The sequence below is a fragment of the Brassica rapa genome, unplaced genomic scaffold (genome assembly GCF_000309985.2).
Source record: "Brassica rapa cultivar Chiifu-401-42 unplaced genomic scaffold, CAAS_Brap_v3.01 Scaffold1102, whole genome shotgun sequence".
In the NCBI taxonomy this organism is placed as follows: domain Eukaryota; kingdom Viridiplantae; phylum Streptophyta; class Magnoliopsida; order Brassicales; family Brassicaceae; genus Brassica; species Brassica rapa.
The window spans coordinates 23,456-51,208 of record NW_022611036.1 but is presented as its reverse complement, the minus strand read 5'-3'; the positions used below and the strand labels follow the sequence as shown (position 1 = coordinate 51,208).

The following is a 27,753-nucleotide window of genomic DNA, read 5'->3' as shown; positions in this document are numbered from 1 at the left end:
GGTGAATCAGTAGAAGACAGTGTGGTGTTAAGAGAGCAGGAGAAAGAGGGTGGAGCTGATGATTGCATCACCAGGAAGGAATGGAGAGTGTTCATGGAACATGTACAAGCTTTAGCAGCAAGCAAGAAACAGTATGTACAATCCGGAGCTCCTAAACCCATTGTGATTGATTCTGGAGCAAGCCATCATATGATCAGTGATAGGAGACTTATAAGTGAGATCAAGGCTGCAACAGGGAGTGTTATGATTGCTAATGGTGCTATGATCCCAATAGAAGGAGTGGGAAAGCTCAAACTGTTTGAGAAGGACACCACTGCCTTCTACATGCCCCGGTTCACTTCAAATCTGTTATCTGTGAAGAAAGCTACCATTGATCTTGATTGTCAAGTAGTATTCAGACCTGATGAAGTGGAGTTTCAAGATTTAAAGACTGGGAGAGTTATTGGCAGAGGGGACAGCAAGAATCAGCTATACCATCTTCAAATGGCTAAGAATTCTAAACCCTTTGATTCTGTGTGCTTAAGTAGTGCTGTTGATAGGTGTGATAGCATGACTTGGCATGCTAGATTAGGACATCCTCATGCTCGTGCAATTGAGTTAATCATGCCTAATATGTCATTTAATCACTTGGAGTGTGAAGCATGCATATTAGGAAAGCATTGTACGACTGTCTTTCCAACTTCAGAGACTATATATGAGCATTGCTTTGATCTAGTTCACTCAGATGTGTGGACATCTCCGTGTGAGTCTAGGGATAGCCAGAAGTACTTTGTGACTTTTATTGATGAGAAATCAAAGTATACATGGGTCACTTTGATTCCCTCTAAAGATAGAGTCCTAGAAGCCTTTATGAACTTCCAAGCATATGTAACTAATCAATACAATGCTACTGTGAAGGTGCTAAGATCTGATAATGGAGGAGAATACACTAGCAATGCTTTCAAGAGTCATCTAGCAAAGCACGGGATTGTGCAGCAGACAAGCTGTCCTTACACACCACAGCAGAATGGGGTGGCTGAGAGAAAGAATAGGCACCTGATGGAGGTAGGAAGGTCAATGATGTTTCATGCAAATGTTCCAAAGAGGTTTTGGGGGGATGCTGTTCAGACTGCATGCTATCTCATCAACAGAGTTCCAACCAAGATCCTAAAGAATCTGTCTCCCTTTGAGGTATTGAACAAGACCAAGCCATACTTTGATCATTTGAGAGTCTTTGGGTGCTTATGTTATGTGATGGTTCCCGGAGAGAGGAGGAACAAGCTAGAGGCAAAGAGTACTAAAGCTATGTTCATTGGGTACTCAATCACTCAGAAAGGGTACAAATGTTATGATCCAATAACCAGGAGGGTTATGGTATCCAGAGAAGTGAAGTTTGTTGAGTCTATAGGGTATTATGAGGAGAAGAAATGGGAAGACCTGGAGGATCTGTCCCGAGCTCCATCAGAGAAGGCAACAACACTGAGAGTATTGTTGGAGAGGCTAGGGATATGATTATCCCAACATCAGGAACCAGGAAGGAGAGAACCTTCTAAGCAAGCTGGAGAAACAACCCCTCTTGATCATGAGAGGGGGAATGGATCTGAATCAGAGGAGCAGGAGCAGAACCAAGAGGATTCAGGACAGCATGATCATGAGGAGACACAGGAAGTAGAGAATGTTGTTCAGTCTAGTGGAGATGAGCAAGGAGAGTCTACTGGTACAGAGGAGAGTCAGGCTCAGTCAGGTGGAAATGAGCAGGGAGAACCTACTGGTTTAGGAGAGGAAACACAAGATAATATTCAGGCTGAAGAACAGGTTGAGACCTTGCGGAGGAGCACAAGGATAAAGAGGGATCCTTCCAACTGGGTAAACACGAGAGTGTACTACAATGCCCAGGCTGTGGAGCATCCTTCTCAAGCCGTGTGTTCCTTTGCTGAGTTTCCAGAGGAGCACTATGCCTTTATGAGCAGTCTGGATGAGAGTTATGTACCAAGGACTTATGAAGAAGCTATGTTAGACAAGGAATGGAAAGAATCAGTGGGAGCTGAAGCAGGTGCTATGATCAAAAATGATACATGGTATGAGAGTGAGCTGCCTAAGGGAAAGAAGGCTGTGTCTAGTAGATGGATCTTCACAATCAAGTATCTAGCAAATGGACAAATTGATAGGAAGAAGGCCAGATTGGTTGCAAGAGGATTTACACAGACCTATGGAGAGGATTACATTGATACCTTTGCACCAGTAGCTAAGCTACACACAGTTCGGATTGTGTTGTCTATTGCAACAAACTTGGAGTGGGATTTGTGGCAAATGGATGTGAAGAATGCTTTCTTACAAGGTGAGCTAGAAGATGAGGTATACATGCTTCCTCCTCCTGGTCTTGAGCATCTAGTAAAACCAGGAAATGTTTTGAGATTGAAGAAGGCAATATATGGGCTTAAGCAGTCTCCTAGAGCTTGGTACATGAAGCTGAGTACAACTCTAAATGGGAGAGGATTCAGGAATTCTGAACTGGATCATACACTCTTCACTTTGGTTACTCCATCAGGGATCATTATGATACTGGTATATGTGGATGATTTAATTATCAGAGGGAGTGACAAGGCTGGGATTAAAGCCACGAAAAAGTTCCTCAAGTCTGTGTTTGATATCAAAGACTTGGGAGAGATGAAGTATTTCTTGGGGATTGAGATATGCAGATCCAAGGAGGGTTTGTTTATGTCTCAAAGGAAGTATACAATGGATATGCTGAAGGAGAGTGATGTACTTGGAGGAAAGGTAGCAAAGACACCTCTTGAGGAGGGGTATAAGGTTTTGCGTGAGGGGGAGGTTGAAGAGAAGCAGCTGTTTGAGGATGCTAAGCTGTATAGGAAGATGGTGGGCAAACTGATCTACTTGACTATCACCAGACCTGATATATGTTTTGCTGTGAATCAAGTAAGTCAGCATATGCAGGCGCCAAAGGTACATCATTGGAAGATGGTTGATAGGATACTGAGGTATTTGAGTGGCACGCCTGGTCAAGGAGTTTGGATGGGTTGTAATGGCAGTACAGAATGAGATTTTAGAGATTTAAGAAGGTATTGAGAGATTAAGAAAGATTAAAGAGAAGTTTAGTGAAAGATTTAAACAAGTATCATGGTTTGAGAGTGATTAAGAGACTTTGAGATTTAAACTAGAGAGAGAGTAGAGAGAGAGTGATTCAATCTCGTTAATCATTAATCTGATGAGGTTACAACTTATATAGTATGAGAGCTTAGGGTTTACAAGGTTTAAAGATAAGCTAAAGCATGTGTAGTCAACCAGGAGAGGAGCGCATATCATAAAGCACCCAATGAGCTTCTTCCCGCGTGTGAAGCATCTTGGATCTTTGACTAGGATGCTGACAGTCTGTCACAGCCTGGCACAGCCTGTCAGATGCGCTCCTCAAGCTCTCTCAACGGTCTGATCCAAGTAGAGTATGGTAGAAGGTAAGAAAGATCCGTTTACTCCCCTCATGGTTAAACGGTCATGGTAACTTCTTCTTTACCTTGTACGGCAACCTTGTACGGCCTGTCCGTACACTCACATCCCTAACTTCATCCTCAAGCCTCTAACCTTCTCCAGCTTCATATCACATAGTTGCATCACCTCATTTCAACACTCCCCCTCAAGCTTAACCATGTGAAACAAGTTAAGCTTGGAAGGACCATGAGATCTTCCTCATTAAAAACCTTACCAAAGAAAACCCATTGGGACAAAACTTTGATAAGGGAAAAAGAGTAAAGACCTCATGATCAGGGGACTATTCTATGGGTGTAAGATCAATGAGTCCTAACCTGATGTGTATGGACTCCATTGTCTTTTGTCTTGCTGCCTTGGTGAATACATCCGCTAACTGATCCTCACTCCTTGTATAGCATGGCAAGATTACTCCCAAAACGATCATCTGCCTCACCTTGTGGCAGTCTACTTCAATGTGCTTGGTTCTCTCATGGAACACTGAGTTGGATGCAATGTGTATAGCTGCTTGGTTGTCGCAATGCATAGTCATTGGGGTAGCTTGCTCTATCTCCAAGTGTTTCAAGATCCCTTTGATCCACACCAACTCATTGGTTAGCTTCAGCATTGCCCTATACTCAGCTTCAGCACTTGAACAAGATACTACTTTCTGCTTCTTGCTCTTCCATGTCACAAGATTACCTCCAATGAATGTACAATAGCCGGTAGTTGATCTTCTGTCTGCTCTATCTCCTGCCCAATCAGCATCACAATAGCCCACCACTTCAGTACTCTTGTTGCATCCCATCCAAACTCCAAGGCCTGATGTACCGTTTAGATACAAGAGGAGTCTCTCCACCATTCGCCAATGATGCTCCTTTGGGACTTGCATATGCTGGCTCACTTGATTCACAGCAAAGCATATATCCGGACGTGTGATGGTAAGGTAGATGAGCTTCCCTACTAGCTTCCTGTATAGCTTTGGATCATGAAAAACCTTGCTATCTTCAATCTCCCCCTCACGTGGAACCTTGTATCCATCTTCAAGAGGCATCCTTGCTGTCTTATCTCCTTGTATACCTGCATCTTTCAAAAGATCAAGTGTATACTTCCTTTGGGAAATGAACAACCCTTCCTTAGATCTACACAACTCAATTCCAAGGAAGTATTTCATTTCTCCTAAGTCTTTAATTTCAAATACAGATTTTAAAAATTCCTTGGTGGCTTTTATCCCAGCCTTATCACTACCTGTTATAATGATATCATCAACATACACAAATAGACAAATGATACCTGAGGGTGAAGTAAGTGTGAAGAGAGTATGATCCAATTCTGATTTCTTGAATCCACGCCCATTTAAAGTAGTGCTCAGCTTGTTGTACCATGCTCTAGGAGATTGTTTCAACCCATAGATAGCCTTCTTGAGTCTCAACACATTTCCAGGTTTCACAAGATGCCCTAGGCCTGGTGGTGGATGCATATACACTTCATCTTCTAGCTCTCCTTGAAGAAAGGCATTCTTCACATCCATCTGCCAAAGCTCCCACTCAAGATTCACAGCCAGAGATAATACAATTCTTATTGTATGGAGCTTAGCAACAGGAGCAAAGGTGTCAATGTAGTCTTCCCCATATGTTTGAGTGTATCCTCTAGCCACCAGTCTTGTCTTCTTTCTCTCAATAGTCCCATCAGGCTTGTACTTGATAGTGAATATCCACTTGCTAGTTACTGCCTTCTTTCCTTTTGGCAGTTCACTTTCAAACCAAGTATCATTCTTTATCATGGCATTAGCTTCATCACCTACTGATTCCTTCCAGTCTTCATGTAGCATTGCATCTTCATATGATCTAGGCACATAGCTTCCATCTAAGCTGATCATAAATGCGCAATGCTCTTCTGGATAGCACGCAAAGGAGCACACAGCTTGAGAGGGATGCTCCACAGCTTGGGCATTGTAGTACACTCTTGTGTTTACCCAGTTGGAAGCATCTCTCTTTAACCGTGTGCTTCTCCTCAATGGAACTACTACATTCTCTTCCACGGCTTCTTCTGGTATCTGGCTTTCTTCACTAGCTTGCTGACCTCCATGTTGATCACTTCCCCTTGAGTCATCTTCACTTTGAACATGAGAGTCTGCGCTTTGTTGTTGATTTTCGGCTTCACTTGTTCCTTGAACTTCAGTATCAGCAGATTCACTTCCCCCTTCATGTTCTAAGTGAGATGATTCTTCAACTCTAACAGGTGGTGTTGCTTGGCGTTTGTGCTGATCTGATGACACTCCAATACCAAGTCCTTGCAAAATGTTTCTCAAGCTTGCAGCCCTGTCTGATGGTTGGGATAGATCTTCAAGTTCTTCCCAATTCTTCCCATCATAATATCCCTTTTCTTCAAAGAACTTCACCTCCCTTGATACCAATACTCTTCTGGTATTTGGATCTAAGCATTTGTATCCCTTTTGGGACGTAGAGTATCCAATCATCATAGCCTTGGTACTCTTCTCTTCTAGCTTGTTCCGCATTTCCCTGGGTACTAGCACATAGCACACACACCCAAAGATCCTCAAGTGTTCCAACCCTGGCTTACTCTTGTTAAGAACCTCAAAGGGGGACTGATCATTGAGAATCTTGGTTGGTGTCCTGTTGATCAGGTAGCTTGCTGTCATCACTGCATCACTCCAATGCCTCTTAGGCACACTTGTATAGAACATCATTGATCTTTCCACCTCCATGAGGTGTCTATTCTTCCTTTCAGCCACTCCATTCTGCTGGGGTGTATAAGGACAGCTCGTCTGATGAAGTATTCCATGGCTAGCTAGATGTTCTTTGAATGCATGACTTGTATACTCCCCACCATTATCTGACCTGAAAATCTTAATCTTGGCATTATAGTGGTTAGTAACATAGTTTTGAAAATTTTTAAATGCATCAAGAACTCTATCCTTTGTTTTAATGAGTGTTAACCAGGTGTATTTAGATTTTTCATCAATGAAGGTGACATAATACTTGTAATTGTCCCTAGATAAACAAGGTGCAGTCCAAACATCAGAGTGGATTAAGTCAAAACACTTCTCATAAACTGTAACTGATCTTTGAAACACACTCTTACAATGTTTTCCCAAAATACAAGCTTCACAATCATTATTTTTAAATATGACACCTGGTAACATTATGCTTAAGGCCCTAACATGTGGATGTCCTAGCCTAGAATGCCACAAAGCATCCTTACTTAAAGAAACCGAGCTAAACGAAAAACAAGAACTAGAGATAGGAGAGACATCTTCAAGCATGTAAAGGTCTCCCTTAGTTGCTCCTTGGCCGATCAACTTACTGCTCTTAATATCCTGAAACTTCACATCATTAGGACTAAAAATAACATTGCAATCAAGATCAGTAGTGCATCTCTTGACAGATAACAAGTTTGAAGTAAATTCAGGCATGTAGAATGCATTAGACTCTTTATTAAACAGTTTCAACCTACCAATGCCTCTAATAGGAATTCTATCTCCATTAGCAATCATGACATGACCTTGGGTAGGTTCTATATCCGTAATCAACCTGTTATCACTAATCATGTGATGAGATGCACCAGAATCAATAATCAACGGTTTATGTATATCCTTAGCTAGATGACTTCTAGGATGATCATTGTTATTTTTTAAGTTCTCAAGTACTCCTAAGAGTTTATTAGCAATGCTATGTTCAGTTTTACCAATCAAGGGACTCTCTAGTATGTCTAGCAACCTATCAGTTCTACTAGACATAGTATGAGCAGCAAAAGAATAACCAAGAGTATTGGGTCTTAGTTTGTTACCAGACTCTTTAAGAGCTTTGATGAGTGCATCTATGTCTGACTTCCTGATCACCTCATGCTCTAGGTTCTTTCCTCCTGAGTGGTGAGAAGAGAGAGCTCGCCCTTCACTCTCATTCACTTGTGAGGATGTACCAGCCCCGGATGCACTGCCACTGCTTGTCTCGGTGGACATGTGAGCTCTGGCTTCTCTCTCCTTGTTGAATTTGCTTGGCTTGAGGTGAGGGTGAAGTATCCAGCATTGGCTCTTCTTATGGCCTGGCTTCTTGCAATGATCACAACTCCCTTCAAAGCGGTCACCATACTTTCTTCCATCATTCTTGTAACCCGCCTTGTTTGCTTGCACATCCTCAGCCTGATGAGCCATAGGTAGCTCCCCCTTTCCTCCAAACAAGCCTAGAGAGCCTTCCTCCTTCTGCAGTTGAGAGCACACCTCCTCCATTGTTGGTAGGCTTGGCGATCTCAGCATGTGCTTTATGACATCCTGGTAGCACACGTCTAAGGTCAACAACAACCCAAACACTTGATCCTGCTCTCTCCTCTCCATGATGATCTCTTGATCACTGGTGCTTGGGCGCAGGTTATCCAGCTCAGACCAAAGAGCTCTGAACTTCCCAATGTGTGTAGTAAGCTCTACACCACCTTGCATCAAGGAGGTGATGGCTTTCTTCAACTCAAACACACGGTTAAGGTTTGAGAAATCTCCAAATGTCTTCTGGAGCGTCTCCCATAGGTGCTTAGGTGTCTCACAGAAGATGTAGGCTTCAAGCAAAGGGACTTCAATAGAACTGTGTAGCACGGACAGCACCATCAGATCTTCTTGAACCCATTTCTTCTTCACCTCAGCTTCAGTGAGTACTTTTCCACCCTCAGCTTCCTCATTCCCTTTGGCCACTGGCTCTGGACCATCATCTGTGATGTGGTTCCACAACCCCAGCCTCCCAATAGCAGTCTTCACCAGCCGAGACCACAACAAGTAGTTTCCTACACCTTTTAAGGCAACCGGAACCGTAACAAGCTTACTGTAGTTTCCTTCCATCTTCCCTTTGCCTCTAGTTACTTCTAGTCTTCAATCTTGTACTTCAGTTGAGCTTCTACCACACCAGATCTTCAAGAACACACGGGACCAAAGAACCAAGGGTAAGACACTTCAACACACTGACAAGACTTCCCGGAAGTATCAAGAACAAACGCAAGAACACAAAGAAGGAATGAGTAAGAATCACACAAAGGAACAAAGATCTCTCAATACCAAAGCCAACCTGGCTCTGATACCATGAGATTTTAGAGATTTATGAAGGCATTGAGAGATTAAGAAAGATTAAAGAGAAGTTTAGTGAAAGATTTAAACAAGTATCATGGTTTGAGAGTGATTAAGAGACTTTGAGATTTAAACTAGAGAGAGAGTAGAGAGAGAGTGATTCAATCTCGATAATCATTAATCTGATAAGGTTACAACTTATATAGTATGAGAGCTTAGGGTTTACAAGGTTTAAAGATAAGCTAAAGCATGTGTAGTCAACCAGGAGAGGAGCGCATATCATAAAGCACCCAATGAGCTTCTTCCCGCGTGTGAAGCATCTTGGATCTTTGACTAGGATGCTGACAGTCTGTCACAGCCTGGCACCGCCTGTTAGATGCGCTCCTCAAGCTCTCTCAACGGTCTGATCCAAGTAGAGTATGGTAGAAGGTAAGAATGATCCGTTTACTCCCCTCATGGTTAAACGGTCATGGTAACTTCTTCTTTACCTTGTACGGCAACCTTGTACGGCCTGTCCGTACACTCACATCCCTAACTTCATCCTCAAGCCTCTAACCTTCTCCAGCTTCATATCACATAGTTGCATCACCTCATTTCAACACAGAAGTGGTTGGGTATTGTGATGCTGATTGGGTAGGAGATAGAGTGAACAGGAGATCAACTACTGGGTATTGTACATTCATTGGAGGGAACTTGGTTACTTGGAAAAGTAAGAAGCAGAAGGTTATCTCTTGTTCAAGTGCTGAAGCTGAGTATAGAGCCATGTTGAAGCTGACAAACGAGTTGGTATGGATCAAGGGGATCTTGAAGCATCTAGAGATTGAGCAGAGTACTCCTATGACTATGCATTGTGACAATCAAGCAGCTATCCACATTGCCTCCAACTCAGTGTTTCATGAGAGAACAAAGCACATAGAGGTGGACTGTCACAAGCTGAGGCAGATGATTATCTTAGGAGTGATTCTGCCATGCTATACAAGAAGTGAAGATCAGCTTGCAGATGTGTTTACCAAGGCAGCGAGATTGAAGACAATGGAGTCCATACTATCCAGGCTTGGACTCATTGATCTTACTCCCAGGAGCTGAGCCCCTTAACCATGGAGTCTCCACTCTTTTTCCCTCATCAAAGTTTTATCCCAATGGGTTTTTTTTGGTGAGGTTTTTAATGAGGGAGGTCTTCATGGTTTCCAAGCTTGACTTGTTCCACATGGTCAAGCTTGAGGGGGAGTGTTGAGATGAGGTGATGAGGAGTGGATACATTGATAGAGGAAGAGTATTGGGGCAGACAGTAACTTTGGGATTTACCACAGTAACTTTAGTTTTACTGTGGTAACTAAGTTAAAGGCTTAGGAAGTTACCTTGGATCACTTTGGTGAGGAGAAGCACGCCCAAGAGGAGTCAGGATAAGGAAGGAGCTGTTTGGATAAGGTCTGGTCATCGCTGGAAAAGGTAAAGCTACTTTACAGCTTGTCCAAGCATGTGAAGCCTCTCAGCAGCCAGCTAGCCTTGACTTCACATGCTTTGAGTCCCATTTCGAAATCCCCTTTGTATCAGCCTTATCCCTTCATATATAACTTGTATCTGAGACATTAAATCAATTAATGGAGTTTTGAGTATTCTCTCTTGTTCTTTATTCTCTTAATCTCCAAATCTTATACAAACTACACTAATCATCTCTTGATATTTATTCATCACTCTACATACACAAAAGTGTATAAACACGAGAGTGTACTACAATGCCCAAGCTGTGGAGCATCCCTCTCAAGTTGTGTGTTCCTTTGCTCAATACCCTGAAGAACATTGTGCCTTCATGGTTAACTTGGATGAGAATTACATCCCAAGAAGCTATGAAGAAGCAATCATGGATAAAGAATGGAAGGAGTCAGTTGGAGCTGAGGCAGGAGCTATGATCAAGAATGATACATGGTATGAGAGTGAGTTACTAAAAGGGAAGAAGGCTGTGACTAGTAGATGGATATTCACAATCAAGTACAAGGCTGATGGAAAGATTGAGAGGAAGAAGTCAAGGCTAGTTGCAAGAGGTTTCACTCAAACTTATGGAGAAGATTACATAGAAACCTTTGCACCAGTAGCCAAACTACACACAATCCGGATTGTATTAAGCTTGGCTGTGAATCTTGGATGGGGGTTATGGCAAATGGATGTGAAGAATGCCTTTCTACAAGGTGAACTTGAGGATGAAGTGTATATGCATCCACCTCCAGGCCTTGAACACTTACTGAAGAGAGGGAATGTGTTGAGGTTGAAGAAAGCTATCTATGGGCTGAAGCAATCACCAAGAGCTTGGTACAACAAGCTGAGCACTACTCTCAATGGCCGAGGCTTCAAGAAGTCTGAACTAGATCACACTCTCTTCACACTCACGACTCCCTCAGGTATGATTGCACTCCTTGTGTATGTTGATGATATCATTATCACAGGAAGTGATAAGGAAGGTATCATAGCAACCAAGGAGTTCCTTAAATCCATGTTTGAGATTAAAGACTTGGGAGAAATAAAATACTTTCTTGGAATTGAGATATGTAGATCCAAGGAAGGTTTGTTCATGTCCCAAAGGAAGTATACACTTGATCTTTTGAAAGGTGCAGGTGCTTATGGAGGCAAGACAGCAAGGATGCCTATGGAGGATGGCTACAAAGTCCCACGAGAGGGGGAGATTGAAGACAGCAAACCTTATCAGGATCCTAAACTCTATAGAAAACTAGTTGGCAAATTGATTTATCTTACCATAACTAGACCTGACATTTGTTTTGCTGTGAATCAGGTGAGTCAACACATGCAAGTGCCTAAGGAGCATCACTGGTGCATGGTGGAGAGGATCTTGATGTATCTCAACGGCTAACCTGATCAAGGAGTATGGATGGGCTGCAATGGAAGCACTGAAGTGGTGGGATACTGTGATGCGGATTGGGCTGGTGATAGAGCAGACAGGAGATCAACCACAGGCTATTGCACATTCATTGGAGGCAACTTGGTGACTTGGAAGAGTAAGAAGCAGAAGGTAGTGTCTTGCTCAAGTGCAGAAGCTGAGTATAGAGCTATGCTGAAGCTCACCAATGAGTTAGTGTGGATCAAAGGCATCTTGAAGCACTTGGAGATTGATCAAGCCACGCCAATGACCATGCATTGTGACAACCAAGCCGCCATCCACATTGCCTCCAACTCGGTGTTCCATGAGAGAACCAAGCACATTGAAGTTGATTGTCACAAGGTGAGACAGATGATCACCTTAGGAGTCATCTTGCCATGCTACACAAGGAGTGAAGATCAGTTGGCGGATGTGTTCACCAAGGCTGCAAGACAGAAGACAATGGAGTCCATTCACATCAGGTTGGGCCTCATTGATCTTGGGAAGAGAAGGAGCTGATCCCCTTAGCTATGAGATCTTTACTCTTTTTCCCTCATCAAGGTTTTGTCCCAATGGGTTTTCCTTGGTGAGGTTTTTAATGAGGAAGATCTCATGGCTGTCCAAGCTTAGACTTATACAAAGCTAAGCTTGAGGGGGAGTGTTGAGTTGAGCTGAGTATATGTATGAAGAGCTAAGGTGTTGAAGAGGAAAGGAGATGAGGAAGCTTAAGGGAGTTTAGGGAGAGCATGGTACGGACGTCCGTACAAGGCCGTACTAGCCGTACAGCCCGTACCATCCAAGCCTCGACCAAAACTTACCTTGCACAAGTGAAATGGTAACTATGGAAGAGTTACTCAAGTGGAGAAGGATCAGACCGTTGAAGGGATAAGGGACGCGCATTGCCAGGCTGGGATAGGCTGGAAAGCTAAAGCACCTTTAGTCCAAGATGCCATAAGCGTGTGGTGCTTGCTAGTGGTTGATTTGAATCCTTTACCTTGACTTCACATGCTTTCTCCTTACCTTTGCGATTTGTAAACCCTAGTAGCTCTCCTATATATTGTAACTCATCAACACTAATAAAGATTAAGCAGTTTGAGTCTCTCTAATCTCTTAGTCACCATGGTTCTCTCTTAGACACTAAACGGCTCCCAAGTTACTTAATCTTTCATAATCTCTTTCTAAACTTCACCTAAACTCTCACTTACATTCTAGTTACTCTAAGGATCTCTTAATCTCATAGATTCATCCTGGTTTGATTGGAACGACGAAGAAGCTGTGCTATTCCCAAACTGGGAAACTGGAATAACCTGACTTGAAAGTGGGATCACTTCTTCTTGCCAACTCCTATGAGATTTATTCAACTTCCTGGTGATTCTCCACCACTTTATGTATCCAAATCAAGCTTCTCACAAAGTGATTCATCCTGGTTTGATTGGATTACGCAGTTCTGAGTCTCTCAAATCTCTTAAGACACAATGATTCTCTCTTAGACACTAAACGGCTCTCTAGTCTCTTAATCTTTCACAAACTTCTCTTAATCACTTCTTAAACTCTTTCTTTTATTCTGATTACTCTAAGGATCTCTTAATCTCATATGGTATCAGATCCAGGTTCATTTGAATACGGCTTTGAAGCTTCACGCGAGTAGTCTTGAAGGTGTTGAAGCTGTGATACGTTCTAGTTGAATGTTAAGAAGAGGTCAGTATATGAGAAGCTAAGGAGATGAGGAAAGGATGATCTAAGGGAGAGTGAATGCAAGCTGAAGTAAGCATCCGTACAAGGCCGTACATGAGCCGTACAAGGCCGTACAGGTTGAGAGAGTAACTCGGCCAAAGGTGAAACAAAGTTACCTAAGTAACTGTGAGATGAGAAGGAGTCTTGCCTTGCTACCAAAGACATCAAGACCGTTGAATGGGAAGAAGGGGAGCGCATGACAGCCTGTCCAAGGCTGGCAAAAGCTAAAGCAACCTTATCCTTAAGAGGAGAGCTAATTGGAGCATTTGAATTAAAGCAAAAGCTTATCCTTTGTAATAGTGGCTTATCCTAAACCCTAGTCGCCTAAGCTACCTCTCTATATATTGTGAACTCTTCTCATTAATGAAAGTTAGACAGTTCTGATTATCTTTGCCTCCATGGCTTACTCTTAGTCTCGATCTCTTATCTTACTCTCTACACTCAGTTCTTCTCTAATCTCTCTTAAACACTCAGATTACTCTTCATTACTCTAAAAGTCATATGGTATCAGAGCCAGGTTCATGAGAATCTGAGTTCTTGTTGAGGTTTGTATCAAGACAAAGGATAAAAGCTAAAAGCTGGGCGGTGAAGATTCAAGCTTCAAGTCTTCTCCGGTTGTGTCTTTGGTCTTGTTGGTGTGATTACTACTCTCAGTCCAAGATTTAGCAAGCTGTTTACGTCTAGCTGCTTCAAGATGGATAGTGGGATGAAGATGAAGGTCGCGGTGGTGTTCAAGGGGAACAACTACCTAGTGTGGTCACGGATGGTGAAGACCGCAGTTGGAAGCAAAGGCTTGTGGGGACACATTACCTCTGGAACGGCCCCAAAGCCGGTTGCTCAAGAAGAAGACAAGGATGAGACAGCAAAGGATCCATTTGAGAGGTGGGAGCAGGAAGACATAATGGTGATGTCAGTTCTTCATGCTTCCTTAGAGCCGGCGATTCTGGATGCATACTGCTACTGTGAGACGGCAAAGGAGTTGTGGGATACCTTAAAGAGGGTGTATGGAAACACATCCAACCTGAGTAGAGTCTTTGAGGTGAAGCAAGAGATCAACAACTTGGCTCAAGAAGACATGGAGTTTACCAAGCACCTAGGAAGGTTCAGGTCACTCTGGTCCGAGCTAGAGATGTTGAGGCCAAGCACGGTTGATCCCAGTGAGCTAATCAAGAGGCGTGAGCAGGACAAGGTCTTTGGACTGCTTTTGACACTGAATCCGGCATACAGTGGGCTGATACAACACATGCTGAGAGATGATACTCTACCTGACTTGGAGGAAGTGTGTTCTCGGATTCAGAAAGAGCAAGGGTCAATTGGGTTGTTTGGGAAGAAGGGGGAGTTATCTTTAGCTAACCAAGCCGCACAAGCTGAGCAAGGAGAGACTCCACAAGCTAACAGAGCTACGAATGGGAAGTTTGAGGATAGGAGGTTCAATGGGAGCTGTGATCATTGCAAGAAGCAAGGCCACAAGAAGAGCCAGTGTTGGATACTCCACCCACACCTCAAACCGGCAAAGTTCATGAAGGAAAGGGAAGCTAGAGCTCACATGTCTGACGGGTCAAGTGATCTGGGTACTAGCAAGGCTCAAGAAGGTGGTACAAGTGATGGCAAGTCTCTGGTGGCGTACATGGGAGCTCCTTGCAGCCGCAACAATGATCAGGACTTCATAAGGAAGGCTGACATTGATGCACTCATCAAGATGTTCAAGGATAACGGTAACATCTATGTTTATTCTTGAGATTTTATAAGGATTTACTCAAGGTGTGTGTGAGAAAGTGTTTAGGAGAGTTTATGTGAACAGATTTGAGACTTATGAGTATGGGGAGAGATTTAGAGTATGAAAGAGACTAGGTAACGAGATTAAAGAGACTGAGAGACTTAGAGAATAGATTAGAGACTTAGTATCAAGAACAGACTTTCATAGAACATGAAGGAGAAGGGTTTCCCCCTTTACTCACTTAAGAGATACATTTCCTAACATATGAGCTTATATATGCTCTTTACATTCCATAAACTTAAAACCTACATCTAAAGGCTCATAAAAGACTAGAAGGATGGAGGGACGAGATGGAGAGTTGATCTGGTCATTATAGCCTCATCTGATTGGTTAAACTCTCTTTGGTGCCTGGTTGGTTAATTCAAATCTGGTCAAAGGGAAGGCTGGCTCCTTATTGGCTGGCTAAAAGCTCCCATGAACCTGCCCTTGTATCTGTTCAGATACAAGGTCACTATAGCTTCTTCTTTACAGCTCACACAGCTCATAGACAGCCTGTCTTGGCGCCAGCTTCTTCCTTTGTCTTCTTCTCTTAAGAGCCTCTTTTGTCTTCTTCTCTTAAGAGCTATCCTTTGCCCTATTTTTGCACCAACTCCAAATAGGCTCAGATGGTCGAGTCATGAACTTCCGGATCGGTCAGGTCCGTACGTTCCGTACGGCCTCGCCCTAAGTTTGCACACTCGACCATTCTCCTCAACTATGCTTCTAAGTCCCTCCTAGACTTGGCCCTATCTTTGCACAACCATCAGATCACTTCTGGATACCAAAGGACACTCCTGAAGGTCTTGCCCTATCTTTGTACCATGGGCCACCTTCTCCCAAACTCATCCATCACCTTCTATCTTCTCTTCAGTTCAACACTCCCCCTCAAGCTTGACTTTAGGAGATCCTAAGCCAAGCTTGGAACTCTGAAGAGTCTCCCTCATTAAAAACCTTACAAGGAAAACCCATTGGGACAAAACCTTGCAAGGGAAAAAGAGTAGAGCTCTCCAAAGCCTAGGGATTGGCCAGTGAGCTCTTGTGCCTTAGAACCAGTGTGGTTGGACACAAGAAGCTCTGGATCACGGCCTAATAGGTGCAGCAACTCAACACAGCTTTGCGCACACTTCACACTTCAGCTTCACCTCTTCATGGAACCAGTTTAAAGTCTCCCCCTCTCAACTGACTTCACAGCCATCTTAGAGAAGCTAGGACACGACCAGATCATCTTCAAAACACCAGTAAGGCTGATCAACACTTCACACACGGCTTGCCCTCTTCATAGAACTGGTTTGGATCTCCCCCTCTCAACAGACTTCTCAGCCATCTTAGAGAAGCTAGGAACTGACCAGGAACATCTTTAGTGAGGCTCAAGCAATGGTACCTGATACATTATCCCAAAGGTGCATCAGTACCTATCAAAAACAAGAAAATGAATATCCTGCATCACACTTGATGCACACAATCTCACAATTCAATCATAATCATCTTAAGTATCTTTTCAAGCACAAGCAATGAATAAGATGAATGAAAAAGATTGAAAAGAGTTTTAAAAGTCTAAGGGAACTTCCCTTGTGTTTTTGTGAGTTTCCAAACTCTCTCAATGCACCATATTCATGGCATCATCAACTTCTTGGAAAGGCAGAACGGATCGATCAGCTTCTCCTCAATCACCTCTCATTGAAGCCGCATTGATGGAGAGCCTTCTTCCTCACTTGCCAAGGCTGCTCTGAACATCCTCTTGCCTAGACATGCCACTGACTTGGTCCGGTTGATGATCCTTGTAGAAGCCTTTGCAAAGACTTGTTACTGACCATGGATCATATGCATTAAGACTCCCCCTCAAGCTTAGAACCAAGACTAGAAGGGCTAAGCTTGTGATGATTCTATGCATCTCCATGGTCTAATACCTATCATCTTTCATGATAGCTTTCTTCTTGTGAGTTTTCTCTCTTCCTTAACCCGAAATTAGGGTGTTTTAATCACCATAGAGAGTCTCACAAGACACACCTCTCATTGCATAATGACCCATGCTACACTTCCTGTAGACTAAGGACTAGATATGTCCAATGGTATTATGCAATGGCTATCTCTCATTGCATACTCAATCACACTACACTTCCTGTAGATTATGGACTGACATGTCCTAGTGATGATATGCAATGGCACAAGACCTTTGTCTTTACATTCTTGGTTGTTGGCGAGTTACATGTATCACATTCCTTGTGTACCTAACACCACCACAACTCAATGCAAGATCAGATTATCCCATTGGGATAAAACCAAGATTATCCATCCTGTTTGATCACCAATGTCACAATAATATATGATACTTGAAACAAGCTAGACAATCAAGACAATCAAGCAAAGACAATCAATTCAGTTTTTTTAAATGCAACAATAGATGAATGCATTAGGTTACCTACTAACTATATGAATGAAATAGATTCAACCCAAATGAAGCACAAGCCTAGATGATACTTATGCAATCAAGGCGACAAGAGTGACTCAATTCATGCTCACTAATTTTATCAAAGGCAATGATTCAAATAGCTTAGACATACTTCTAAATGCTTATAAGACATCACTAATGGATTTAACTATGGCATAGCAACACTCAGAACTGGACTGAGTCAAGACAAGCAGATTTCAATCTCTAATAATGACAATGCAAGTTTTAATTTTAAGTTCTCTAAATGCCATGCAAGCTTACATCAGTACATTTGTAATTTAGGTTCATTTTTAAATGCATTACTACATGAATGCACAATCTTAAAGCTTTAGCTATATGAATGCAACAGGTTCAATCCATGAGCAATATTAAGGCTATGCACAACAGTTTCAATCAAAACCAATGATGCAAACAACTTAGACAGTTTCTAATTGATGCAAGACTTTCATTGATGGATTAAACAAAGGCAATAGCATCAGATAACAATAGGATTGAACTTAGACAGTATGAGATATGCTTATGTATGCAAAATAACTTATCAATCATGATACAAGCAGCAGAGACATTCTACTCAATTCTACAACACATTCATGATGATTCAGGCTATGACAACCCTCAAGACAATGCAATAAACAGACCATGAGATTCTGGGACTCTAGACATTACTTACTATCAATAAGACAATGCAGCAGCAAAACAATTTCAGTGCAATTAGCCTAGACATTCTACTAGAAGCTATAAACTCTTAATGGAATTAGGGAAAGCACATAGTATAATCAGGAGATAAACCTATCAAGACATATTAAGATAGATGAGATTCGGTTTACTCCCTTGGTTAAGATGATGAGGAGTGGTTCTCAAAGTTACCACTTGAATCCTTCCTTCTTCTTCTTCTCTTATTGCAATTACCCTTCTGAATTCACCACCATGATGGAATGCTTGTGGATGCTTCAGCTACTTCTCCAATCACCTCACAATAGAAGCCGCCTTGATAGAGTAGCCTTCTTCTTCACACAGCCAAGAGTGCTATGTCTTAGTTTGAGCACCCTCTTGAATAGGCATGCCACTGCCTAGACCCGGTTGGCTTCTTCTTCTGATACTTGCAATGTTAAGAAGAAGAACACCAGTGAGTTTTACAACCATATGTGCTTCTCCCTTCTTGTAACACCTCTCCTTTGTACACACAATGGGCATCATTCTTTCTCTTTCAACTCGGATTTGATGATGAACTAGGAACACCTTTTGTGAACCTGAAACATCACTCAAACTCTAGCCAAGATAAGACACAATTGCATTGGGATCAATCCTTGACTTCATCAAGTTTGATCACCAATGTCTCAAGCTTTATAACATTAGATAGAATCAAAACAATGTCAAGTTCTTATCTATTCAACCAACCATTCTCTAAATACTAAGCAAGACCTTATCAGATTCAAGTCAAAGTATTTAGGAAATTTTAAACACTCCTTAATATGCAACTTAGATTTTAATCTAAATGCAATAATACAAGGCAGCAACAAGGCAGTATGCATTAATCCTAATCAGTCTCTAACTCATGAAAGCAAGCATGATTAGATAATATAATCTATCATCCTAACAAGACAAGTTTATTTAGAACTGTCATTAAGCATTTAACCATTTTCAATAGTATTGATGTCAAATCTTGATTAATATATTATCAAGTTTGATTCCTACTATCACAAGCAATGCAACAGATAGACACAAGGCATTATCAAGTTCTATTCTTTGCAAGCTAACTCTCTAAGAACAAGCAAGATCCTAACAGATTCAAGACAAGTTACTTAGGCACTCTTAAGGGCTTCTTTACTCAGCACTTAGACATGAATCTAATGCTTCAATGTAAGACAGCCAGCGGATTCATTTCATGAAACACAAGCAGGTTTAGACGTCTACTAACTTCCTGGCAAGCATCATTAGATCCGGGATTACACAGTTCTCAGCATTAATTCAATCAATTTCAGTTCATGAGCACAGGATTCAAATAATAAGTTTCAATGTCTTAGCAAACTCATGACCGAAGTAGAGCAATCATTTTATTCTTCAAAGCACTAAACAAGCCTTTAAAGCATCCTGGCATATACACAGCACATCAATCACCACACCACCTCAACATTTCTATACTCAAGCTTTTAATAAAGAGGGAAAGAGATTCAGCTTACAGCCAAAAAACTTTTGCTAGTTCCTTGAATCTCCATGGTTCTGTAACATCCCGAGTTGTGATATGTGAAAAAGGCTTAAGAGAATTGATTTGGCTACCTATGTCACCAAAGTTGACTTACCTTTTCCGGAACACATCCTGAAAGAACTCCAGAGTTAAGCGTGCTTGAGCTGGAGTAGTGGAAGGATGGGTGACCTATCGGGAAGTGATTCGCGATAGCGTGTGAGTGAGGCCAAAGCACGGGAAAAGGTCGGGTGGTGATTGCAGGGTCAGTAAACAATAATTTCGGGCCTTTGGAAAAATTAACGGACCGACCGTCAGACGGGATGGGGCCCACGGGCCGAGAGAGCGGGCGTGGGTGGCCCATTAGCCGTGGGCGGGTCGGGGCGTTACAAGTGGTATCAGAGCTGGTTAGCCATCTCAGTTCCGACCTGAGAGGCGTCTTGAGACCTGTCGGGGGCGCAACGAGGACGTTGCGTTCTTTGAGAGGGGGTGAATTGTAACATCCCGAGTTGTGATATGTGAAAAAGGCTTAAGAGAATTGATTTGGCTACCTATGTCACCAAAGTTGACTTACCTTTTCCGGAACACATCCTGAAAGAACTCCAGAGTTAAGCGTGCTTGAGCTGGAGTAGTGGAAGGATGGGTGACCTATCGGGAAGTGATTCGCGATAGCGTGTGAGTGAGGCCAAAGCACGGGAAAAGGTCGGGTGGTGATTGCAGGGTCAGTAAACAATAATTTCGGGCCTTTGGAAAAATTAACGGACCGACCGTCAGACGGGATGGGGCCCACGGGCCGAGAGAGCGGGCGTGGGTGGCCCATTAGCCGTGGGCGGGTCGGGGCGTTACAGGTTCATGGCCAGATGTTGAGCTCCTGGTGTTGTATCTGTTGAGAAGAGGAGATAAAGAGTGGATACATTGATAAAGGAAGAGTATTGAAGCAGTCAGTAACTTTGGGGATTTACCACAGTAACTTTAGTTTTTACTGTGGTAACTAAGTTAAAGGCTTGGAAAGTTACCTTGCAACACTTTGGAGAGTATATCACGCCAAGGAGCAGTCTGGATAAGAAAGGATCAGTTTGGATAAGGTCTGGTCATAGCTGGAAAGGAAAAGCTACTTTACAGCCTGTCCAAGCATGTGTAGCCTCTCAACCATCCATCTAGCTTTGACCTCACATGCTTTGAATCCCATTTCGAAATCCCCTTTGTACCAGCCTTATCTCTTCATATATAACTTGTATCTGAGACATTAAATCAATTAATGGAGTTTTGAGTATTCTCTCTATTCTCTCTCTACTTAGTCTCTTAATCTCTTTAATCTTACACAAAACAATCTGATTGTTCTTAAACACACTCTAATACACAAAAGTGTATATGGTATCAGAGCCAGGTTACTAAAAGGGTGGAAGTGTGTTATTCATGTTCTTAAAAATCTGGTTTTGTGTTCTTGAGCTGTTCTTGATGTTCTTGAGTGTTCTTGGAGGTTTTGAGCTCTGTTCTTCATTTGCTGGGTTTTATTGAGGACATCTGATGGAGTCAAACGTGAGCAGAGAGATGAAGACAAGATCAAGTTATCAAGTGAAGAAAGGGAGAGAAAACAAGTGGATCTGGTCAGATTGGGTAGAGACAGCTTTGGAAAGCTGTGGGATTTGGAGTAATCATGTAAAGGAAGAGCCTTTGAAGGTGAGAGCTGCTGAGAAAGATCAGACAGCAAGTTTGAAGGAGATTCAAGTAAAGGTAGAACCTTTAAAGGAGGTGGTAGCTGCTGAAGAAGGTCAGACAGCAAGGTTGGAGGTTCATGAAGCCAAGGGCGTGATCTATAGTCTAAGACAAGAGAAGGATGAGTTGTATCAGCTTGTGGGGAGGCTGAGAGAAGTAGAATCAGAGTTGGGTATGGTAAAAACTCATACAGGAAGGAGGAAGCAAGATGTGATCTTTAGCTTTCTTATGGGAGAGATATGTGAGCTGGTTGAACACATTTGTGATGTGTGGGAGATAAACAAGAAGCCAGGTAGATGGAAGAAAGGTACAAGTTGCAAGAAGGGAAAGTTGAGAAAGCTTTCTAAGATGTGGGTTATGATGAGCAGATTATGGAGGAAGGATATCAAGAAGAGTATGCAAGTAGGAGAGTGTTTCTACTCAGCTTACATGGGAGAATCTGTAGAGAGCAGTGGGGTTATGAGGAAGCTAGAGACCAAAGGAGCAAATGAGCGTGTCACAAAGGAAGAATGGGATGAGTTTGTCAAGTATGTGTATGCTTTGGCTACGACCCGGAGACAAGGTGCTCCTGCCAAAGCATCCACATCCAACAAACCCATCATTGTTGATTTTGGAGCAAGTCATCACATGATTAGTGACAGAAGCTTAATGAGTGATGTAAAGAAAGCCACTGGGGGTGTGATGATAGCTAATGGTGATAGGATTCCAATAGAAGGAGTTGGAAAGCTCAAGCTATTTGATAAAGACTCAGATGCCTTCTACATGCCACAGTTTGCTTCAAATCTACTATCTGTGAGGAAAGCCACGATTGATCTTGGCTGTCAAGTAGTATTCAGGCCAGATGATGTTGAGTTTCAAGATTTGAAGACTGGAAGGGTCATTGGGAGAGGAGACAGCAAGAATAGTCTATACCAGCTCCAATTGGCTAAGATTTCTAAACCCTTGGATTCTATGTGTTTGAGTAGTACTTATGAAAAAATTGATAGTATTACTTGGCATGCTAAGTTGGGTCATCCTCATGCTCATGCTATTGAATTGATAATTCCTAATATGTCATTTAATCACTTGGAGTGTGAAGCATGCATATTAGGAAAGCATTGTAGGACTGTTTTTCCAACATCATAAACTACTTATGAGCATTGCTTTGATCTAGTTCATTCAGATGTGTGGACTGCTCCTTGTTTGTCTAGAGATAGCCAGAAGTACTTTGTGACATTCATTGATGAGAAGTCTAAGTATACTTGGCTTACATTGCTTCCATCTAAAGATAGGGTGCTAGAAGCATTTATGAACTTCCAAGCATATGTATCTAATCAATACAATGCTACTGTGAAGGTACTGAGATCAGATAATGGAGGTGAATACATCAGCAATCCCTTCAAGAGTCATCTAGCCAAGCATGGGATTGTGCATCAGACTAGCTGCCCTTATACACCACAGCAGAATGGGGTAGCTTAGAGGAAGAACAGGCACTTGATGGAGGTTGCTAGATCAATGATGTTTCATGCAAATGTCCCAAAACGCTTTTGGAGTGATGCTGTGCAGACTGCTTGCTATCTCATCAACCGGGTTCCAACCAAGATATTGAAGAATCTGTCTCCATTTGAAGTGTTGAATAAGAGCAAACCTGTCATTGATCACCTACGGGTCTTTGGGTGTGTGTGCTATGTCATGGTTCCAGGAGAGCAAAGAAACAAGCTGGAGGCAAAGAGTACTAAGGCTATGTTCATTGGTTACTCTATCACTCAGAAAGGGTACAAGTGCTATGATCCTGAAGCAAGGAGAGTGATGGTATCTAGAGAAGTGAAGTTTGTTGAAACAAAAGGTTATTATGAAGAAAAGGAGTGGGAAAATCTGAAGGATTTGTCTCAAGCTCCATCTGATAAGGCAACAATACTGAGAGTATTGTTGGAGAAGCTTGGGATAGGGTTATCCCAGGATCAGGAACCCGGAAGGAGAGAGCCTTCAAATCAGACTGGTGGAGCAGGAAGAACAACTCCTCTTGATCATGAGAGGGGGAATGGAACTGAATCCGGTGAGCAAGAGCAAAACCAAGAGGATTCAGGTCTTCATGATCAAGATACATCACAAGAAGTTGAGAACAATGTTCAGTCTAGTGGAGAAGTGGATGAGGTTCAGTCTAGTGAAGAAGAGGTTCAGTCTAGTGGAGAAGAACAAGTCGGACCGGCCAGTTCAGAAGAAGAGCAAGTGGAGCCGGCTAGTGTGCAAAGTGAAGATCAGGTGCAAGCTTTGAGAAGGAGCACAAGGATAAAGAGGGATCCTTCCAACTGGGTAAACACGAGAGTGTACTACAATGCCCAGGCTGTGGAGCATCCTTCTCAAGCCGTGTGTTCCTTTGCTGAGTTTCCAGAGGAGCATTATGCCTTTATGATTAGTCTGGATGAGAGTTATGTACCAAGGACTTATGAAGAAGCTATGTTAGACAAGGAATGGAAAGAATCAGTGGGAGCTGAAGCAGGTGCTATGATCAAAAATGATACATGGTATGAGAGTGAGCTGCCCAAGGGAAAGAAGGCTGTATCTAGTAGATGGATCTTCACAATCAAGTATCTAGCAAATGGACAGATTGATAGGAAGAAGACTAGATTGGTTGCAAGAGGATTTACACAGACCTATGGAGAGGATTACATTGATACATTTGCACCAGTAGCTAAGCTGCACACAGTTCGGATTGTGTTGTCCATTGCAACAAACTTGGAGTGGGATTTGTGGCAAATGGATGTGAAGAATGCTTTCCTGCAAGGTGAACTTGAAGATGAAGTATACATGCATCCGCCTCCTGGTCTTGAGCATCTAGTAAAGCCAGGGAATGTTTTAAGGTTGAAGAAGGCAATATATGGGCTGAAACAATCACCTAGAGCTTGGTACAGAAAGCTGAGTACAACACTCAATGGGAGAGGCTTTAGGAAGTCTGAATTAGATCACACTCTCTTCACCTTGACAGGACCTTCAGGGATTATTGTGATTCTAGTGTATGTGGATGATTTGATTATCACAAGGAGTGATAAGGCAGGGATTCAAGCTACTAAGGAGTTTCTCAAATCTGTGTTTGACATCAAGGATTTGGGAGAGATGAAGTATTTTTTGGGCATTGAGATTTGCAGATCAAAGTTTGTTTATGTCTCAAATGAAGTATACTATGGATATGCTGAAGGAGGCTGATGTGCTTGGAGGAAAGATAGCCAAGACACCCCTCGAGGAAGGATATAAAGTTCTGCGTGAGGGGGAGGTGGAAGCGAAGCAGCTGTTTGAGGATCCTAAGCTATACAGGAAGATGGTTGGCAAGCTGATCTACTTGACTATTACCAGGCCAGATATATGCTTTGCGGTGAATCAAGTGAGTCAACATATGCAGGCACCAAAGGTCCCTCATTGGAAGATGGTTGATAGGATACTGAGGTATCTAAGTGGGACAGCTGGACAAGGAGTTTGGATGGGCTGTAATGGCAGTACAGAAGTGGTTGGGTATTGTGATGCTGATTGGGCAGGAGATAGAGTTGACAGGAGATCAACTACTGGGTATTGTACATTCATTGGAGGGAACTTGGTTACTTGGAAGAGTAAGAAGCAGAAGGTTATCTCATGTTCAAGTGCTGAAGCTGAATATAGAGCCATGTTGAAGCTGACAAACGAGTTGGTGTGGATCAAGGGGATCTTGAAGCATCTAGAGATTGAGCAGAGTACTCCTATGACTATGCATTGTGACAATCAAGCAGCTATCCACATTGCCTCCAACTCAGTGTTTCATGAGAGAACAAAGCACATAGAGGTGGATTGTCATAAGGTGAGGCAGATGATTATCTTAGGAGTGATACTGCCATGTTATACAAGAAGTGAAGATCAGCTTGCAGATGTGTTTACTAAGGCAGCGAGATTAAAGACAATGGAGTCCATACTATCAAGGCTTGGACTCATTGATCTTACTCCAAGGAGCTGAGCCCCTTAACCATGGAGTCTCCACTCTTTTTCCCTCATCAAGGTTTTATCCCAATGGGTTTTCCTTGGTGAGGTTTTTAATGAGGGAGCTCTTCATGGTTTCCAAGCTTCACTTGTTCTACATGGTCAAGCTTGAGGGGGAGTGTTGAGAAGAGGAGATAAAGAGTGGATACATTGATAAAGGAAGAGTATTGAAGCAGTCAGTAACTTTGGGGATTTACCACAGTAACTTTAGTTTTTACTGTGGTAACTAAGTTAAAGGCTTGGAAAGTTACCTTGCAACACTTTGGAGAGTATATCACGCCAAGGAGCAGTCTGGATAAGAAAGGATCAGTTTGGATAAGGTCTGGTCATAGCTGGAAAGGAAAAGCTACTTTACAGCCTGTCCAAGCATGTGAAGCCTCTCAACCATCCATCTAGCTTTGACCTCACATGCTTTGAGTCCCATTTCGAAATCCCCTTTGTACCAGCCTTATCTCTTCATATATAACTTGTATCTGAGACATTAAATCAATTAATGGAGTTTTGAGTATTCTCTCTATTCTCTCTCTGCTTAGTCTCTTAATCTCTTTAATCTTACACAAAACAATCTGATTGTTCTTAAACACACTCTAATACACAAAAGTGTATAGTATCACACCTCTTCTTCTTCCATGAACCATCCTCTTGAACCCACCATGGCTGAGACACCTCCTTTCCTCCCTTTCAAGTCGCCAAAACCAGTACCAAGTAGAAAGCTGCCACCTTTCTTCTTGAACCACCACTAAGACTCACGGATCTAGCTCTTGAAGAGTGTTGTCAAACCGCTTCAAGGCTTTGTTCTTCAGGGTCTCCTTTCTTCAGGTCGAGCTTGATAAGTCAGAATAGAGCACATACAGCTTCTTAGGCACCTCGGATGTGTTTATCTTCCTCCTGAAGATGAACAAACGTTGGCTGGACCAAAGAGCTTCTTCTTTTCTTCAAACAGCCATGGAAGTGGGCTTGAGCTTTGAGGAAGTTAGATACCAGGTTCTGATGAACCTGGCTCTGATACCATGAGATTTTATAAGGATTTACTCAAGGTGTGTGTGAGAAAGTGTTTAGGAGAGTTTATGTGAACAGATTTGAGACTTATGAGTATGGGGAGAGATTTAGAGTATGAAAGAGACTAGGTAACGAGATTAAAGAGACTGAGAGACTTAGAGAATAGATTAGAGACTTAGTATCAAGAACAGACTTTCATAGAACATGAAGGAAAAGGGTTTCCCCCTTTACTCACTTAAGAGATACATTTCCTAACATATGAGCTTATATATGCTCTTTACATTCCATAAACTTAAAACCTACATCTAAAGGCTCATAAAAGACTAGAAGGATGGAGGGACGAGATGGAGAGTTGATCTGGTCATTATAGCCTCATCTGATTGGTTAAACTCTCTTTGGTGCCTGGTTGGTTAATTCAAATCTGGTCAAAGGGAAGGCTGGCTCCTTATTGGCTGGCTAAAGGCTCCCATGAACCTGCCCTTGTATCTGTTCAGATACAAGGTCACTATAGCTTCTTCTTTACAGCTCACACAGCTCATAGACAGCCTGTCTTGGCGCTAGCTTCTTCCTTTGTCTTCTTCTCTTAAGAGCCTCTTTTGTCTTCTTCTCTTAAGAGCTATCCTTTGCCCTATTTTTGCACCAACTCCAAATAGGCTCAGATGGTCGAGTCATGAACTTCCGGATCAGTCAGGTCCGTACGTTCCGTACGGCCTCGCCCTAAGTTTGCACACTCGACCATTCTCCTCAACTATGCTTCTAAGTCCCTCCTAGACTTGGCCCTATCTTTGCACAACCATCAGATCACTTCTGGATACCAAGGGACACTCCTGAAGGTCTTGCCCTATCTTTGTACCATCGGCCACCTTCTCCCAAACTCATCCAACACCTTCTATCTTCTCTTCAGTTCAACAATTCTTATGGTGCTTCCATGATTGCTAGGACTGTAGGAGACTTAGATTGCATCACTAGAACTGATAGTATAGCTAGGTCTATAAGAAATGCAAATAACTACAATGCATATAAGCCATCTAGTATACTCGCTCACCTTGCTAGTAATCAATCAACTAGACCTCTTATTGTAGATTCAGGTGCATCACATCACATGATTAGTGATACTAAGTTAATTAAGAACATTGTGCCCACTAAGGGTCATGTGATGATTGCAAATGGTGATAAGGTTCCAATTAAAGGAATAGGAACACTTAAACTGTTTAGTAAAGACTCAAAAGCTTTCTATATGCCTGACTTTACTTCAAACTTATTATCTGTCAAGAAATGTGCAACTGACTTGCAATGCAATGTCATATTTAGTCCCAATGATGTGAAGTTTCAGGATATTGAAAGCAGCAAAGTGATTGGAAAAGGAGTAACAAAAGGAGACTTATATTTGCTTGAAGATCTTGCTCCTGTTTCTGACATTAGCTGCTCTTTTACTACTGCTTCTGTTCCTAGTTTAAATAAGAATGCATTGTGGCATGCTAGACTAGGACACCCTCATAATAAGGCTTTAAAACTGATGTTGCCAGGTGTTTCTTTTGAA

At 42.4% G+C, this 27,753-nt stretch overlaps 2 protein-coding genes across 2 annotated transcripts; both read left to right on the top strand.

Annotated features, from left to right (window-relative positions):
* The first annotated feature begins 1,038 nt into the window (after positions 1 to 1,038).
* Positions 1,039 to 2,579, top strand: LOC117131647 (submandibular gland secretory Glx-rich protein CA-like). Its single transcript, XM_033283682.1, has 3 exons — positions 1,039 to 1,044; positions 1,507 to 1,794; positions 2,571 to 2,579. The coding sequence occupies exons 1-3, from the start codon at positions 1,039 to 1,041 to the stop codon at positions 2,577 to 2,579; spliced, it is 303 nt and encodes a 100-aa protein (XP_033139573.1).
* A 7,114-nt stretch (positions 2,580 to 9,693) lies between these two features.
* Positions 9,694 to 26,984, top strand: LOC117131646. The gene is made up of 3 exons (XM_033283681.1): positions 9,694 to 9,845; positions 20,494 to 22,228; positions 26,867 to 26,984. The coding sequence occupies exons 2-3, from the start codon at positions 21,045 to 21,047 to the stop codon at positions 26,982 to 26,984; spliced, it is 1,302 nt and encodes a 433-aa protein (XP_033139572.1). The 5' UTR covers positions 9,694 to 9,845; positions 20,494 to 21,044.
* Positions 26,985 to 27,753: the final 769 nt, after the last annotated feature.

Excerpts from the sequence above, each read along its gene's own strand:
- LOC117131646 (XM_033283681.1), top strand. The coding sequence starts at position 21,045 with ATGGAGTCAAACGTGAGCAGAGAGATGAAGACAAGATCAAGTTATCAA. Across the intron at positions 22,229-26,866 it reads AAAATTGATAGTATTACTTG|GCTCAGATGGTCGAGTCATG; the intron begins GCATGCTAAGTT and ends AACTCCAAATAG.